Source organism: Lepidochelys kempii, chromosome 1 (assembly GCF_965140265.1).
Source record: "Lepidochelys kempii isolate rLepKem1 chromosome 1, rLepKem1.hap2, whole genome shotgun sequence".
NCBI classification, from domain to species: domain Eukaryota; kingdom Metazoa; phylum Chordata; order Testudines; family Cheloniidae; genus Lepidochelys; species Lepidochelys kempii.
In genome coordinates this window covers 149,735,213-149,754,279 of record NC_133256.1, presented here as the reverse complement: position 1 = coordinate 149,754,279, position 19,067 = coordinate 149,735,213, and the positions used below count along the sequence as shown (strand labels likewise).

The following is a 19,067-nucleotide window of genomic DNA, read 5'->3' as shown; positions in this document are numbered from 1 at the left end:
AATTAATTATATATTAGAGTATTTATTGTACCTTAAGAAGACACCTCCTTTCATTATCTTCAGTTAAGGTTCATCTCTCAGCTATATCAGCATATCATGTACCTGCAGAAAGAAAATCAATTTTTACTGATGGTACAATTAAGAGGTTTTTAAAAGGCCTTAATTTGTATCCTCCAATAAGAACTCCTATGCCCTCCTGTGATCTGAATGTAGTACTAGCACAAATAATGAGACTTCCCTTTTAACAGCAATGGGGAGCGGTTCTTTATTTCATCTATCTGTAAAAACATTGATTTTGGTGGCAATCACTTCCATCAGACACAAAAGTGAATTGCCTGCATTAATGACTGATTCATCACTGACTGTGTTTCATAAGGATAAAGAGGTTTTTTGCACTCATCCCAAGTTGTTACCAAAAATAGTCTCTGATTTTCCCATAAATCAATCTGTAATTTTACCATGTTTTTTTCTCCAAACCCTGTACTCATGATGGGGAAGCTAAATTATACCCATTAGATCTGAGGAGAACATTTATCTTTTTATTTAGACATAACTAACCAATTTAGACAGTCTTCAAGGCTATATATTTTTGAAGCTCATAAATCCATTCCTTGAGGCATCAAAACTTATGCAGCTAGATCCAAGTCAGCTTGCATGGCTTTCTGTAGTCATATTCCTCTGATAGAGATATGTAGAGCAGCAACCTGGTATTCTGTTCACACTTTTACTAAACATTATTCTTTAGACTTGGCATCTAGACCAGAGGCATAGATTGGCAGGAGAGTCCTGCATTCCTTGTTTAACTAGAACACCAGGTCCCACCATCCTGGGTCAGAGACTGCCTATTAATCTACCCCATGTGTGGGTATATGTAGAGGACACCTGAAGGAAGAAATGAGTTTCTTGCTTGTAACTGAGGTTCTTTGAGATGTATTCTGCATATTCCTACTCCCTATCCATCTTTCCCGTCTACCATGGAGTCCTATCTACCAAAGGGCTTGGATCATGGGGGAAAGAATCAAGGCAGTGGTGCATCATGCTTCTTTTAAATCCTTGCGCTAGAACAGAGTTGGGCAAACTACAGGCCACATCCGGCCTGAGGGACCCTCCTGCCCGGCCCTTGAGCTCCTGGCCGGGGAGGCTAGCCCCCGGCCCCTCCCCTGCTGTCCCCTCTCCCCCACAGCCCCAGCTCGCTGTGCTGCCAGCGCGGGAGGGGGCTGCACTGCGCGGGCAGGGGAGAGCAGATGGGGAGGCTCACCTGTAGCCTCAGGGGAGCAGGCGGGAGGTGCGCATGGCGGGAGCGTGGCGAACATGGGCGGAGGACTCAGGAGGAGCGCTGGGCGGACGCACAGCTGGCCAGAGACAAGCGGTGCTTTGAAGGGGAAACCGCCGCTTCTCTCCGGCTGCACAGCTGCCCCGCTTCCTCCTGAGTCCTCCGACCATATTCGCAGGGCCGTATTTGGAAAGGAGCTTTGGGGGGGGGGGATTGGATAGGGGTGGGTTCCCGGGGTGCCTGTGAGGGGGCGGGGGTGTGGATAGGGGTCAGGGCAGTCAGGGAGCAGGGGGAGTTGGATGGGGATGGAGTCCCAGGAGGCAGGAAGTCCCAGGAAGGGGTGGTCAGGGGACAAGGAGTTGGGCGTGGGGGGTTGGATGGGTCGGGTGTTCTGAGGGGGGCAGTCGGGGCGGGAAGTGGGACGGGGCCGATAGGGTTAGGGTTTGAGGAGGCACAGCCCTCCCTCCCCAGCCCTCCATATAGTTTTGGGGTAACTTGATTACAGCCTCTAAGTATAGACATGGGGAAGGAATGTTTAATAATGGGCCCTTTATTCTGGCAGAGAAAAGTATAACACGATCCAGTGGCTGGAAGTTGAAGTTAGACAAATTTAGGCTGGAAATAAGGTGTGCATTTTTAAGAATGAGGGTAATTAACTGTTAAAACAATTCACCAAAGGTCGTGGTGGATTCCCCATCACTGATCATTTTAAAATCAAGATTGGATGTTTTTCTAAAAGATCTGCTCTAGGAATTATTTTGGGATGTTTGATGGCCTGTGTTATACAGGGGGTCAGACTAGATCAGGAGTGGGCAAACTTTTTGGCCTGAGGGCCACATTCGGTTTCCAAAACTCTATGGAGGGCCAGGTAGGGAAGGTTGTGCCTCCCCAAACCCTATCATCCCCATCCCACTTCCCGCCCCCTGACTGGCCCCCTCAGAACCTCCGACCCCACCTACTCCTTGTCCCCTGACCACCACCCCCCCGGGATCCCACCCCCTATCCAAGTCCCCCTGCTCCCTGACTGCCCTGACCCCTATTCACACCCCCCGCCCCCTGACAGGCACCCCAGGACCCCACCCCCATCCAACCCCCCTAAAGGCACTTTCAGAATGTGAATATGGGCGGAGGACTCAGGAGGAGGCAGGGGCAGCTATGCAGCTGGAGAGAAGCGGCGGTTTCCCCTTCAAAGCGGCGGTTTCCCCTTCAAAGCGGCGCTTCTCTCCGGCCGGCTGCGCAGCCGCCCAGTTACAACCAATTACTACCTCAAACATTCTCATTTGCTAGTAAAGAGAAAAAAATTATTGGATAAGTGGTGTGTTCAGAAAAGGGAGGTAGAGTTAAAGGTGTAGACCGGGGTCTCAAACTCAAATGACGACAAGGGCCACATGAGGACCAGTACATTGGCTCGAGGGCCGCACCACTGCCCCCTTACCCCCTGCTGCCCCGGCCCTGTCCCCACTTCAGCCCTTCCGTGAGGCCCTGCCCTTGCCTCCCCGCCTCTTCTCACCCCTTCCCTGAAATCTCCACCCCAACTCAACCCGCTCCCTGCCCCCAGGGGGTGCAGGAGGGGCACGGGGTGCATCAGGGGGCTCAGGGCAGGGGGTCAGGATGCGGGGTGCAGCAGGGGGCTCAGGGCAGGGAGTTGGGGTGCAGGGTGCGGCAGGGGGCTCAGGGCGCAGGAGGGGTGCGACAGGGGGCTTAGGGCAGGGGGTCGGGGTGCAGGAGGGGTGCGGGATGCAGCAGGGGGCTCAGGGCAGGGGGTTCGGCTGCAGGAGGGGTTCAGAGGGTGGGTCTGGCCCGGTGCACACCGGGGGCAGGGCAGGCTCCCTCCCCGCCCCCTGCCCCCCATGTCGCTCCTGGAGGGGGCCGGGACCTGGGTGGGGGGCACAGGGGTCTGTGTGTTACCCTGGCCGCTCCTCCAGGTACCTCCCCCGAAGCTCCCATTGGCCGTGGTTTCCCCCACCCAGGTCCCGGCCGCTTCCTGAAGCAGCACAGGGGCAGGACAGGACAGGGCAGGTGGGCGGGCAGGCAGGGAGGGAGGGAGCCTGCCCTGCCCATGGTGTGTGCCGGACCGGAGCCGCTCTAGGTAAATGCTAGGGGGGCCGCAGGGACCTGGCGGGCCACAGAAAATAACCCTGCTGGCCACGTGTTTGAGACCCATGGTGTAGACTATGGTGTACTGTAGTTATGGTAATGGTATGGTGTGTGCTTGTGGGTAGAGGAGTAGTGAGTATGTACTGCTAGGTGGCTTAACTTTTAATTCCTTTGCTTTTCTGGATATGTTTCAGAGTAACAGCCGTGTTAGTCTGTATTCGCAAAAAGAAAAGGAGTACTTGTGGCACCTTAGAGACTAACAGATTTATTTGAGCATGAGCTTTCATGAGCTACATGGCAGAGGGGCATTGCTGGCACATAATGACATATATCACATTGGTAGATGTGCAGGTGAACGAGCCTCTGATAGTGTGGCTGATGTGATTAGGTCCTATGATGGTGTCCCCTGAATAGATATGTGGACACAATTGGCAATGGGCTTTGTTGCAAGGATAGGATCCTGGGTTAGTGGTTCTGTTGTGTGGTGTGTGGTTGCTAGTGAGTATTTGCTTCAGGTTGGGGGGCTGTCTGTAAGCAAGGACTGGCCTGTCTCCCAAGATCTGTGAGAGTGATGGGTCGTCCTTCAGGATAGATTGTAGATCCTTGATGGTGCATTGGAGAGGTTTTAGTTGGGAGCTGAAGGTGATGGCCCCTCTGCCATGTACATTGGTCAAACTGGACAGTCTCTACATAAAAGAATAAATGGACACAAATCAGACGTCAAGAATTATAACATTCAAAAACCAGTCGGAAAACACTTCAATCTCTCTGGTCACTCGATTACAGACCTAAAAGTGGCAATTCTTCAACAAAAAAACTTCAAAAACAGACTCCAACGAGAGACTGCTGAATTGGAATTAATTTGCAAACTGGATACAATTAACCTAGGCTTGAATAGAGACTGGGAGTGGATGGGTCATTACACAAAGTAAAACTTATTTCCCCCATGTTTATTCCCCCCCCCCCCCCGCCACTGTTCCTCACACGTTCTTGTCAACTGCTGGAAATGGCCCACCTTGATTATCGCTACAAAAGGTTCCCACCCCCCCCCCCCCCGGCTCTCCTGCTGGTAATAGCTCACCTTAAGTGATCACTCTGGTTACAGTGTGTATCATGTTCTCTATGTATATAAATCTCCCCACTGTATTTTCCATTGAATGCTTCCGATGAAGTGAGCTGTAGCTCACGAAAGCTTATGCTCAAATACATTTGTTAGTCTCTAAGGTGCCACAAGTACTCCTTTTCTTTTTTCTGGATATATCTCTCATATGCAGTGTATGTAGCAATTCTAACTGCTTCATAATAAAGTTTTGTGTTTTCATAGAAGCAGTCTTCAGATTTTTTGAGGCTCTTTCCCACTAGTTTCTCTTGTGAAGACCTCCAGAAGCCACTTGTTATCGCTGTAGCTTTTATGTGAATGAAATGAAAGCGTATCTTCAGCACATCTTACTATCTGAAGTGTGCAAAATTTAGTCCTTTTTAAAGCACTTCCTGTGGCAACTACTTTCCATAGTAGTCCCTTGCTGTGTCTCTGCATGGCCTCCTGGTTGCACTGTGGGGGATACCACCTGTCTCAGGCTCTTCAGGCTGAAGTTCTAGCCTTCATGTCTACACCTTATGCCCTCCTGTTATTTATTTTTCTCTTCTGCAACCCTCTCTTTTGGCCTCGAGGCCCTGGCTTTCTCACTGAGTAACTTACATCTTGCTGCATCTTAAAGGGCTGCAGAAAAAAATAGTGTGCTATATTTTTGGGAAATAATATGACCACATAATTAATAATAATACCAAGCTTTTATATAGCACTTTTCATCAGTAAATCTCAAAGTGCTTTGCAAAGGAGGTCAGTATCATTATCCCTCTTTTACAAAGGGGGAAACTGAGGTGCAGAGATAAAGCGATTTGCCCAATGGCAACCAGCAGTTGAGCTGGAAATAGAATCATAGTCTCCTGAGTCCCAGTCCAGTGCTCTGTCCACCAGACAACACTGCATAATACATACAAAAGGAAAAGTTGTACATACAAGTTCTCATTAGTTTGGGACTTGACTGGTTTTTTTAAATGATTAATTCTTCAACTTCAGTGGTCTGATAAGCTAGATTTTTTCTTTTTAAATGGACTGTCCTAATTTGTTTTAAAAAACTGTTTGACACCATCACTAACAACTCTTTCCAGGCCAGGTTCCACTTTTTTACCACCAGCCATTTTGTTGTTTGTTCTTTTCAGAAATGGTTCCAAGATTTTTTTTTTTCATAATGGAAGAAGGTGTTTTTCACTCTCCTCTCATTCAGAAATGGCTGAAGCATTTTTACTCAAATTGTCCAGATAATTTTGTCTTTGAGTAGAGACTAGTCCTGGAAAATTTCAACCTAATATGTGAAAATTTCAGAATGCTTTTAGTGACTGAAAACGGGATTGTATTCTAGTGTGACCTTTGCAGTTTCTAGTTTTGGAAATATAATGCAAATATTTGCCAGTTAATTCTTGAAGTCAGAAGACCCAAAACTGTGGATCTCTGCAATAGTTTAGAGCAGTGCTTCTCCAGCTATCTGATGTGCGGGACCGGCAATTTTTTTTTCCAATGTGCGCGCAGACCGGCAGCCAATGGCTGGCGGACCGGCACCAGTCCGCGGACCACCAGTTTGAGTAGCACTGCCTTAGAGAACTGTAATTGCAGAACATTCCCTTTTATTAATCCAATTCTGTAAGTATCTATTTACATGTTACTGACTCCATTGCACATTCTGGTCTATACACCAACTTAGTTTTCAACAATTTTTTTTAATATAATAGAGATGGCAAAATAACACTTAAAAATAAAATATTTCCTCTAAAATATAGGATTAGAATTAATGTATCCAGAACAATAAACTTCTTTTGTTACTTGTAAAAAGAAAAAAAAGTTATCAAACACAGCATGTCAAGTTTCAACCCTTTGTCAATTACATCTGGGCCCAATCCTTCATTGCTCACTTAAATCAAGCTCCCACTGACATCATTTGGAGATTTGGACGTGCAAGGAATACAGAACCCCAAGCCCTATTTGGTTATAAACTTCCAAAAATTGGGGTCTGCCATGGACACGGTGACAAGACCATTAACTATAGTGCACAAAAACTGATGGTGTAGTAATTCTTGTTTACTCCCTGTTATAATCTTGCAGGGTTGACAGCTACTTTGGCACAGGGGTTTGTCGGTGCCAGCTGTTGTAATGTAATGTTTTGATCTCTGTTAGTTTTAAATAGCATCACTGAATAAAATGTAATACTAACTTGCATGGGATCTATCAATTTTGTTCTGTATGACCACAGAGTAAAATGCATTAAAACTGTTTAGATACGAACAAACTACAAATATCATCATTTTTTTAAAATGAAATAAAATGTAGCATTTGTGAAATCAGTGATTTTGCCCAACTGATTTATATTGGCAAAAGCACTGATTTGCCTTGAGCTTCAGAACACTTGTATGATCACAATGTAGCTGGGCACCTGGCTTTTCCCTGTGCAATTGTGAATCACACTAATGTAGTTCAGAAGCAGATGAACCGTAGCAACCTCATTTACTGTGTGAGTGTATGTGAGCAGAAGAGGAGAGGCACATATAAGCATACTATATATTCCTCTTAAAGTCTGTTTGTTTCTTTTGATTTCAGTGTACTAGCATTTTTAGTATCACATGGATGTGAAAAAAATAAAATAAAGAGTAGCAAAGTGATCAGAAATAAAAATCATTTTCCTTCCATTGGTATTTTAAGAAACCAAACTTAGCTTCCTTTTGAGCAGTCAGTAATACCACATTGTTAGTATTTGTGGAATAAACGTGCTGTGACTGCCACTAAATACTGTTTACTGCAGTACATTTTATCAGTCTTACCAGACCATGTGTGCTGAGTCGAGAATGTGTACAGTGGAACACATTAATCAAATAAACATCAACAGTGTCGATAAAAAGCACAACAAAGGAACTAACTCAAAAAAAGTATTGATTTTTTTCCTCTCTCTTTTGCTTGCTTTGTGTGTTTGCACAGCTGATGGTGGCTCCTCATTCCACTACTGAAGTACCTGTTCAGTTCTGTCCTTCTGCCCTGGGAAGAGCCAATCACACGGCATCAATCACCTTCACATGCCCACAGGTATGATGCTATGTTTAGTGTCCAAAGCACTATGAAATCAGATAATACAATATTTTCAAATATAGTTATAAATAAAAGTTTCAGTCAAAAGGACAATTTAAAATCAGATTTTTTGATCCTCAATCATACAGCCAGTGCAAAAATAATTGACTTAGATGCACATGATGAACAATTTGCTTTAGCCTTAGCCTTAACTTTGCTCAGCTTTCAGCATATCTACAATCTTAGATAGAATTAATGCTGTTGGTTGATGTGCAGAGAACTAGAATATGCATTAGTATTTCTAATTTGCTTAGTAATTACAAGGTTATCCCAAATTATTCATTACTGAAATAGTCTTCCTGCTCTGAAATTAATTTAATAGTTCCTTTTGTAAAGTATTATCATAAATAAGCCCCACTTATTAATGTTTATCTTCTTTAGAAATACTCTTGGACTCGAAAGAATTATCATCCTTTGATTTAACTTGAAACTAATCTTCTTTACATTTAATGTGTTAATTTTTTTAGCATTTTTCCTGTGTGTTTCCTGAATCTTTAAAGAGAAGCAACTAAATGGAGAAGCATGAGTCATCTCCTTGACCTACTAGCTTACTAAAAATTGCAGCTGGAGACAAAGAGCAGAACTGATATTATGACACGAGTGCCATAATGTCAGCACATGAGTTGTGCTTGAGTGAAATGTTTGCTTTCCAAATGTATGTAATTTCCTCTTTGTTCTTGTTGGGCTGTCAAATATCCTAATGGGCTGTTGACTTGAAAATTACCTCAGTTGAATGTTAGGGAAATGGCTCTAGTAAGATTCTCGGTAATACTGCAAAAGCAGAACTTGTCTCTTCTACAAGAAAAAAAGGAGTAAGAAAGTGATATAGCCCTTCCCCCTGACCCCACCCCCTCCGATATCAGAATGCCTAACAGACGGATTATCTGTAGGTGGTGGTTGCAAAGCATGCATTTTTAGAGTCCATCTCCTCTTTAATATTTATTAAGAATAAAAGCAAGGAGCCAGCATTTCTGGTATAAGTGGTATATAAGCAAGGGCAGTTCAAGAGGACAAAATGCCATTATCTTTTCTGAATCCTAATAGCTCTCAGAACTCTGGTCTATACATTAAAAGTTTAATTCTTCATCAGATACAGAAGCAATAAAGCAAGTAAATAATTCACTTAAACCTTTCAGGAACAAATTGAGCCCTGACACTTGATTTTTCTCATCCAGTGCACTTCCTTTCAAATAATGGCAAATCTCCAAGTTTTGATCTGCGGCTGAACTTTAATCAATATCTCATCCTTTCAGTTGCTTTGTCCATGCCCTCTCAACCTTTTCAATCTGTTGCTCTTACCTTTGTAATTTTTTTCAATGTCCTTTTCATCTGTGAACCATATGGATCTTTCTTTTTTTATTCTGTTCACTTTCACTACCTTAGTCCTTACCAAATTGATGCCAGATGATTCCAGGGTGCTAATTATTTATTACATTTTAAAAGATATAATGTATTTGCACAAATCTAAGGTGGTTGTTTTCTAATATCTGAATCCTAGAACAACTTTTTAACCTAAAAAAATGTGCATTGATTTTCCTTTCTTGAATTCACTGATTAAATGCATCTGAACTGACCCTGTAAACCATGTCATAGCTGTGTAACTGACTAATCTAAAATCAGCTAATGACAGTACTTATAGGATAAACCTTAACTTTTTTGATTCTGCCTCTTTGCTGAATTGAGAGAAGCTGCTAAGGGATGTTATCATCTTCATTTGTTTCTGGTTTAGAGCTGTGTGAAGAGCTCTTCAGAATAAAAATCCAAGTTTAGGTTCTAATCACTTTACTATAGGTTTTTGAAACCTAAAATTAGCTTTGTTGGGATAGCACAACTGAACTGCCAGCTTGAATATAATGCATGCCCAGAGTGTTAATATATTTCTATCATCTTGTTCTCCTAGCACACCAACAACATCCATATGTAATGGAGCGAGGCTAATAGTACTAAGCAGCATAGGAGAGAAGTGGAGCTTTGCAATAGATCTTGTCAAATATTCTTTGCTTAGGGTTATTTTTTTTTAGTTCTTTCCTCCTGATATGTTGCAGTGGGCAGTGCATATTCTTCCTCTGCATCCTGTTAGGTTTCCATTTCAGATGCAAGCTAAACCTTTTCTTTTAACTGTAGATTGGGGGCGGGGGGTGTCTATTTTTTTTTTTTTTACAAAATTTGGCCTTTAATTTTGGATGCCTCATTTTTTTTGGCTGCCCAACTTGAGACACCTTGAGGATGTTTTTTTCCGAGAGTGCTCAACACTTCAGAGCACCAGGTTCAGAACATCCAAAGTGTCCCCAGCTGGAAACACAAAAATAGAGGCAATCAAAAATCTGGGAAAATTTAGCCCCTTTCCTTCTAAGACAGCATGGTTTATCTTTAAACATTTCAATTTCAGTGAGCAGAAATAGGACTAACACAAGAAACTGATTTATTTTCTATCAGGTAAATCTTTATTAACAGCTAACTTTATAGGCTACACCCTCTATGCAGCTGAATGAAAAGTGTACCTTCTCCTTTACTGATAGTTTAAGTAAACTTGTGTGTGTGTGTATGTATGTATGTATGTATATCTCTCTCACACACACACACACACACCCATGATAGCTAGTTTACCAGGTCTGTATTCACAATAGATCAGGGCATCAATTACAATATCTAGGTTACCAGGCATGGGTTCACATTAGAGCTGGACTGAAACAGTTAAATTAATAGATTTTAAGGCCAAAAGGTACCATTAGATAGTCTGACCTCCTCCAGAATATAGGCCATAGAATTTCTTCCCGTTCCCCAGTATTGAGCCCAGTAAGTTGTTTGACTAAAGCATACCTTCTAGAAAGGCATCTGGTCCTGATCTGAAGATGTCAGGTTTATGAAGAATCCACTCTTTCCCTTAGTAGTTTGTTCCAGTGGTTAATCATCCTCACTGTTAAAGATCTGTGCCTTATTTTTAGTTTGAATTCGTGTGCTTCTAACTTCTAGCCATTGGTTTTTGTTATGCCTTTCTCCACTAGATTAAAGTGCCCTTTAGTACTTTGCTTGGTTTTTCCTCCCTGGAAAGGTACTTTTAGTCACAGTTCAGGGTAACTGCACCTGTATTTCTCCTCAGTGATCTGGCAAGGGCACCCACTCTCAAGCTTCCAGCTCCCCGGCTGTTGCTTCTCTTGGGTGAAGACCCCTGTGTCTCACTTCCTTCTCATCAGGGTTATGACCATGCTGAGCAGTTCCCTTCCTTCACTGCATTGCTCCTAGCAAAGACAGTCTGCCTAAACAGAGGTATGGAAGAAGTTTAGTTTAAGATTTCTTCTTGCCTTGAGCAGGGATGGTGTCCCTACTCTCTGTTTGCTGGAAGCTAGGAATGGGCAACAGGGGATGGATCACTTGATGATTACCTGTTGTGTTCATTTCCTCTGGGGCACCTGGCATTGGCCACTGTCGGAAGACAGGTTACTGGGCTAGATGGACCTTTGGTCTGACCCAGTATGGCTGTTCTTATATTCTTGCCATATAAATGAGGATGAGCAAACTTAAGGTTTAATTGGACTCAAATTCTGGGTTTTATGTTTTGTTTTGCTGTTAGCTGTGGACTGGCACAAGACTCCAGTAAGGGTCATGCATTTGTACCAATCATAACAAGTAGTTACAGAACCATCTTAACAATGTATAGCACATATGCTTCTCTAAATATGTCATCTGCCAAAATTCAGGCTGTTGTGTCTCAGCTCCTTAGTGTGCGGCTGGCAATACTCCTTCAAGCTATTGAAGATTTTTGGCTCCTTGAGGCAGTGATGGAGCATGACCCCCTAAAGGATGTTGCATGTCACATGTTCATTATAACTGCTGCCTTTGGAACCTTCCAGTCAGTTTCTTCTGTGATTGCAAAGAAGCTTCCCAAAGAGCTGCTCTGGGTACTCTCCCAAATTGCAACAAAATATTTTTAATGATAACCCCTGCCTTCTTGTCAGAGGCTGAGAATGGTGTCCACAGATGTATAACTGAAACACAGCTACATTATATTTAAGTCAGCAATATCTAAATAAATTTTGATTTCATAATCATCACTTCCAGACAGTCCAATCTGATTCCACACCTGAGTTACCCAAGATATTAAAAGTTTTTCTACCTTATAATTTATTCTAAACTTGGCAGGAAGGAATATTTTTATTTGCCATTTCCTCCACCCTCATGTGGATATTTTGGCTTATGATGTGGGGATAAAGGGAAGTAGTTTACTAAATTCAAAGGAAATAAACTATATTCATTCTTGGTAGTGGAATTACACCAGGGGTGAACTTGACCCGATGTGTATTTATCTTTTAGGAGTAGGAATACAGGAACTTCTGTACTGGATTAGACCAGTGGTCCATCTAATCCATTGTGCTGTCTCTGAGAGCCATCTGTATGAGGTGCACAATTGTGAAATAACCTGACCATATAGGGGATTTTCTCCCTAACTTTTGTTAGAATAATGGAAATTATGCCTTAGACTGGAAAAGGGATTTATATCCCTTACTAAAGTGAAAACAAAAATCAATTTTTTATATTTTGACTTATGTAACTATGGATGTTCTTCACATCTATATAAAGATCTAATCCTTTTTTGAATCCTACTAAATTCTTGGCCCCAATGATTATCTGTGACATTGGGTTCCACAGGTTAATTATGTCTTGTACAAAAAAACCTTTCCTTTAATAAGCTTTAATTTTCTTTTTCTTTTCAATTTAATTGAATATCCCATTGCTTATAAAACATAAGTAAGGGCACCCAATGTGCCTTCTCTCTATATTGTGTGTAACTCCTATGACCCCTTTTATTCATCTTCTCTCTAAACAGACCCAATCTTTTCAATTCCACTTTATATAAAATATTTCCATGTATTTGTTACCCTATTCCCCACTCTTTCTGTTATATCTTTATTCTGATAGTGTCCAGAACTAACCACAGTACTACAGATCATGGTGTACCAGTGGTTTATATTAGTGTGATATTTTCATTCTTTATTTTCTATTCCATATCTTGTACATCCTTTACAATATGTTGTTTTTGTCCACCACTTCACATTAAGCAGTTCTCATTGAGCTGTCCATGTGTTTTTCCTGAGTGGTTATTGTGTATTTTAAACCCCATAAGGTATATGTACAAATAACTCAAACAATTCTTTGCAATAATTATGAGAATTATTGCATTTGTCAACAGTGAATTTCATCTGTCATCATGCTTACCCATTCATCTAGCTTGGTTAGGTACTTAAGAAGTTCATGAATGTCTTCTACAGTCTTGACTAATGTAAATATTTTTTTTGTCAGCTGCAAATGTTGCCATCTTGTTATTCATCCCCTTTTCTAGCTCACTAATAAATATATGAAACAGTACAGTTTCTAATACAAAAATAGAAAGCATCCTGATGTTAGCATTTTTTCCTGTGGAAAGTTGATCATTTACTCCTACTCTTTCTTTTTTTATCTCATAACTACTGAGTTGCATTAATAGGCTCAGGTGAGGGACTTTGCAAAGGCTTTTAAAAAATACAGATACATTATTTCATCTGCTTCTTTTTTTTTATCTGCTTATTTTGTTCACATACTTAAAGAATTTTCCTTTACAGAAGCAATGGTGGTTTGTTTCTCTCTCTCATCTCATATTAATCTAGGCATTTTATAATTCTGTTTTAAATTATTTTTAACCATTTACACGTTGCTGAAGTATTGTGGTCTGTAACTCCCATTTTCACCCAGTACCTTTAAAAAAAAAAAAGAAGAAGAAGAAGAAAAGTTAAGTACAACTATTGCCCTCAAGTCCCATTTACATGAAATAGTGTATAATTTTGTTAACTCAGCCACTTCATTCTTAAGTTCCTTCAGAACTCTTGGACTATCCAGTCCTTTTTCTCTTTCATTTCTCATTTTGTCTGAGGGTCTTCTTTTTGTACACCTTGATCATTATCAGTGCTCAATCTTATTACTTGCAAAGAATAGGTCTGGGACAGGTATCTCCCATAACATCCTATGTAATGAAGACTGATGCAAATAAATCATTTATCTGCAATGTCTTTATCCTCCTTAATTGCTCCTTTGACTCCCTGTTCTCTTAGTCTCCATGCTGTTGATGTATAAACAGAAATATAAAATGTGTTAAATACATGTATCTCTTTGTTCTTTAATATCCTTTCTGGCGTTTACTGTCACGGTGTTAGTTTTTTTATGTGGTTCTTCTGTTATCCCTTATATATCAGTGATCTGTATTCTTCCTCTGGACTTCTTGCGACTATATTCACAATGTGTCCTTCTTTATATTAAGCTTTTAGACCATTGGATCTATTTCTTCGAAGAGATCAATGATTAGAATAGATAAAATCTAAGCGTAAAGGGAGAAAAAATAAAATAATAAATAATAATAATAAAATAATAAAATAAAAATAAAGAAAAAGTTGGACAACATTTCTTCCACAAGTATACAACCAGAACAACAGAAAATGATCTTCAGTGAGCTTCAGTAAGATGTGCAATGTGGAGGCTGCTTTTTTCTAATATCAATGTTTTTCTTTCCCCTACAGCTTAATGAGTGGATATTTCATCTGTCTGGGGTTGGCCTTATCCCTCAGCCAATGGAACCAGCTAGCATAAGTACTTGTATTGGTCGTCATTCTTCCATCATCATATCCTTCAAAAATCCTACCACTGAAGATATACTGGTAGATGTGCTGTTAGCAGGTACAGATTCTTGCTTTAATAATTTCTGTTTGATTGCATTAAAAATATCTGTGGTATAGAGAAATGGTTACTAGTCTGGAAATTGCATATGATACAATAGAGATATACATGGTGAGGAACGGTTCCTTGGTACCTCCATGCCTGTGCTTTGGTAATATGGCTTGGTTATAGTCTGTCTTAATATTCTTCTTAAAGGTTTTCTCATCAGATATAGATACAGGCCCAGGGTGTGCGTGCATGCGCGTGTTCACACACACAAATCTTTATCTCAGGGTAAATCAGGTGTGTACAGATTTTGTAATACTGAAGGCTCCAAGCAAGATGTCTATGCAGCCTGAATTTCATTTTAATATGGCTAAATGTAAATGTATAGATGTAGGAACAAAGAATGTAGGCCATACTTACAGAATGGGGACCTGTATCCTGGGAAACAGTGACTCTGAAAAAGATTTGGGGGTTGTGATGGATAATCAGCTGAACGTTAGCTCCCAGTGTGAAGTTGTGGCTAATATGATTCTGGAATGCATAAACAGGGGAATCTTGAGTAGGTGTAGAAAGGTTATTTTATTTCTCTATTTGACAGTGGTGTGACCACTGCTGAAATACTGTGTCCAGTTCTGGTGCCCACAATTCAAGAAGGATGCTGATAAATTGGAGCGGGCTCAGAGAGGAGCCAAGAGAATGGTTAAAGGATTAGAGCGATAGACTCAAACAGCTCAGTTTGTTTAGATTAGCAAATAGAAGGTTAAGGGATGACTTCCACAGACTGGAAGTATATACATGCGGAACAAATATTTAATCGGGGACTCTTCAGTCTCACAGAGAAAGGTATAACATGATCCAATGGCTGGAAGATGAAGCTAGACAATTCAGACTGTAAATAAGATGTACATTTTTAACAGTGAGGGTAATAAACCATTGAAAAAGTTTACCGAGGGTCGTGGTGGATTAAGAACATAAGAACAGCCATACTGAGTAAGATCAAAGGTCTGTCTAGCCCAGTATCCTGTCTTCCAACAGTAACCAATGCCAGGTGCCCCATAGGGAATGGACAGAATAGGTAATCATCAAATGATCCATGCCCAGTCGCCCATTCCCAACTTCTGACAAACAGAGCTTAGGGACACCATCCCTGCTCATCTTGACTAATCGCCACTGATGGACCTATCCTTCATGAACTTATCTAGTTCTTTTTTGAAGATTCTCCATCAATCACAATTTTTAGATCAAGATCGGATGTTTTTCTAAAAGACATGCTCTAGGAATTATTTTGGGCATGTTTATGGCCTGTGTTATACTGGAGGTCAGACTAGATGATCACGATGGCCCCTTTTGGCCTTGGAATCTATGAATTCAGCCATAATACTGTCCAGGCAAAAACGTTGGTGGAGATTTATTGAGATTAGTCATTAACTATCTCATCTTGAAATTTATTGTTCACATAAATGACATTTTAACATATTTGATGGCTTAAGTCATTTAGCAAATGGAAATTTTAAAGACAGGTTGTAGCTAACTCAGTAAATAGGGGAGTAATCCAAACTAAATCTCTGTAATGGCTGGTTTCTTGTCATAATGATAGCAGACATCTGACCCTTTCAGTTTCAGATGTGAAATTCAGCTCAATCAGCTACAAATAAATCATTTAGCTATCAGAGAAAACAAGATAGCCGTTTTTTAATACATCCCACAGTGGAACGTCTCAACATATCAGCACTGAAAAGCAAATTGGGATGGGACAAATAGAGACCTTGGAAAACCCCATAATTTGCATACCACTGCTAGATTTGAAATCTTTATTTTGGCTAAAGCTGAATTCTTCTGTGTTAATTTAAGAAGCTGAGAAATGGTATACAAAACTAAGTCTTCTGGTGCTGAACAACGAACTCAAACTCCATTGGATTAAATAACAGTTGAGGTATATGCAAGCAATACATGTGTGACAGGGTGTAGGTACCCCACCCAGCAATAATGTTGTAATAGTAATTTGCAAGGGGAGGATGGCATTAGCCTCCCTGGAAGGAAGGAAAAAACCTGGCCTACCCTATGAGCTGTGTGTCCTGGCGGGAGCAGCTGACAGCTGGACCTCATTAGGTCCTCATTGGACCCAGATGGGGGCTCTAACCACCAGTCTAACAGAGTGGTATTCTGTGTCTCTCCCCTGAGTCCAGTCCGTTTGCTCCAATCACTCATTATTTATCTGCAGTGGAACAGCTTAAACAGGACAGATTGAGGGAGCCCCACATCAGAAAAGCCCAGAGCCCAGTGGTTAGAGTACGCTCCCAAGAGGAGGGAGAACTCTGTTCAAATCATTTGTCCTTCTCAGGCCCACATCCCAGGTGAGCACTCTAAGTACTGGGCTTAAAGTTAGAAGCTCAGCGCTTCCTGCTTCAGCTGTTTTGTGCAGAACGAGGCAGGTGTCTAAGTCATTCCCGCAAGAAGCTACTTAGGCATCTAAGCTGCTTGACTTCAGGAGATGAGGTTCCATTCGTGGATAGCTAACAGAGAGATGCTTCCTTCCAGCCTGGACATAGGCATTACTCTCCATTAGAGTGGCAGGGTTTAGGACACACGGTTGACAGCTCCCACTGGCTATTTTAAGTAGCTCCCCACCTAGCATTTCTGGCTGTTGTGATCCCATTCTTAGGTGCTTGTCTCACCCTATTCATTGCATAGGAGTCTATGTGTTTAACTCAGGTTTTGTGGATTGCAGCGTAGTTCCTGTTGTTTTTTCTAGGTACCTAAAAGTTAGGTGCCATAACGTTCAGCAATTACAGTGCCTAAATGCCTTTGTGGATTCAGGCCTTGATTCCTAGAAGAAATGAACTCTAACCAGACCTTGCTCCAAAAAGGTCCTCAACCATTAGGGACTAAGGTCCAGGACCAAACTATAATAGAGGGGTAATTTCCCCCTTCTCTAATCTGCAAATCTCCCCTCTACATTCCTACTAACCTCCCCCCCACAACCCACTGTCCAACTTCCACCCCATCTCAGGCTCAGATTCGCCCTCAGTCTCTTGATTTCGCCCCTCACACACCAACACACACACACCCTACCTCCACCTACTTTCCCCACAGGGAGCTTCCAATCAAACTTGTTCTATCCCATTCCTACTCTTCAGAATTTTGTCTTCAATCCTTCCCACCCCATGATCTAGCTGAGATCTTGCCATTTTATAACAGGGCTCTTCAATTCTGTTAGCACCTTCCGTCTGGTAAAAATTGTGCAGTGTCTGGTAAAAAGAACAATTTTGTCTTGATTGAATGTTTTTCATTCTGGACCTCAAAGCACTTGGACTCAGTTGAACAAAGTTTCCAATCACTGAAGTGTATTCATTCACTACTGAGGTGAAATGCAGCTCCATTTTTGAGACAGCACCAGTGTTCCCTCTAATTTTTCCCACCCATGTGTAGAATGAATTTTGTTATGTGCACCAATATGGAGGCAATGTGTGACACATGACCTTCATATTGGTGCACATAACAAAATTCATGGGGTGGGGGTGGGGGCTCAGGCTGGAGGTGGGGGCTCTGAGGTAGAGCCAGGAATGAGGGGTTTGAGGTGCAGTAGGGTGCTCCGGGGGGGAGAGAGGACTCTTTCCCCTCACCCTCACCCGCACCCCGGGAGCACCTTGGCTGAGGGGAAAGGCGCCTGTCCCCACTGCAGCACCTCCGGGGCTGGGGCTGCAGGATAGGCACCCCTTCTCCAGCCCTGGCAGATCCAGCCAGGACTGGGTTTGAGCTGGGGGAGGGGCGCTGTGGAAGGTTTGGGCTGGGTCACCCCAGCTGGGTCAGGGCCACGCCAGCTGTGGCTGGGACCAGGCCGGACCACTTGGGTCGGGTCTGGGCCATGCCAACTTCGGCTGGGTTCCAGCCAGGCTGCTTAGGTTTGGGCCGTGCTGCCCCAGCTGTGGCTGGGTTCAGGCCGCGTAGGGGCGCCCTGTCAGCGGGCAGGACCGAGCCGTAGGATGAGCTCTCCAGCCATGGCAGGTTGGGGGCTGGGAGAAGGGAGCCCCTCCCCCGGCCGGTCCCTGAGTAGGTTCCCTAAGTGCCTGAGTGGCACTAAATAGGCTGCTGCATGGCCATGTGGCTTACAGGGAATTTAGGACAGCACACCATCTGACTACTTCCTTTCTTTGCTTCCCCCCACCACCCCCACTTTTAACCTGGAAGTGAAACCCTGAGGACTAGGTCATCAACTTATGATGAAACCAGATGAAACCATGGGGCTTCATTTCACTTGTATGCTCCAAACTGCTTAGAAGCATTATGTACACTGACCCCATTTCCTAGAGAAAAGGTTTTAAAACTTTATCATGGTGTTTTCTTAGTTTTTTGTGGAACATCTCCCTTTCCAATCAGTCTCATTCATGAACCTACCATCTTTGGTGTAACTGTAGTACTTGGTGAACTCTGTGTGTACATTTAACATTAAATGTGTATACATTTAACATTAAATCAAATTACCGTAGAACCTCAGAATTATGAACACCTCGGGAGTGTAGGTAGTTCGTAACTCTGACATGTTAACTCTGAACAAAATGTTATGGTTGTTCTTTCAGAAGTTTACAACTGAACATTAATTTAATACAACTTTGGAACTGTACTAAGAAGAAGAAAAATGATGCTTTTAGCCATCTCAATTTAAATGAAACAAGCACAGAAACACTTTCCTTACCTTGACAATTTTTTTAAACTTTCCTTTTATTTAGTAGCTTACATTTAACACAGCATTGTACTGTATTTGCTTTTTTTTTTTTTTTTTTTTGGTCTTTGCTGCTGTCTGATTACATACTTCTGGTTCCAAACAAGGTCTGTTTG

The 19,067-nt window shown here is 42.2% G+C and overlaps 1 protein-coding gene across 3 annotated transcripts in view; it reads left to right on the top strand.

Annotated features, from left to right (window-relative positions):
* The window catches only part of CFAP47 (cilia and flagella associated protein 47), a 636,073-nt gene that overhangs the window by 492,078 nt on the left and 124,928 nt on the right, over positions 1-19,067 (top strand). For all 3 annotated transcript variants that reach the window (XM_073358068.1, XM_073358073.1, XM_073358080.1), the window contains 2 exons: positions 7,398-7,502; positions 14,090-14,246. In XM_073358068.1, the coding sequence (XP_073214169.1) occupies positions 7,398-7,502; positions 14,090-14,246 (262 nt within the window). The remainder of the gene's footprint in view (positions 1-7,397; positions 7,503-14,089; positions 14,247-19,067) is intronic.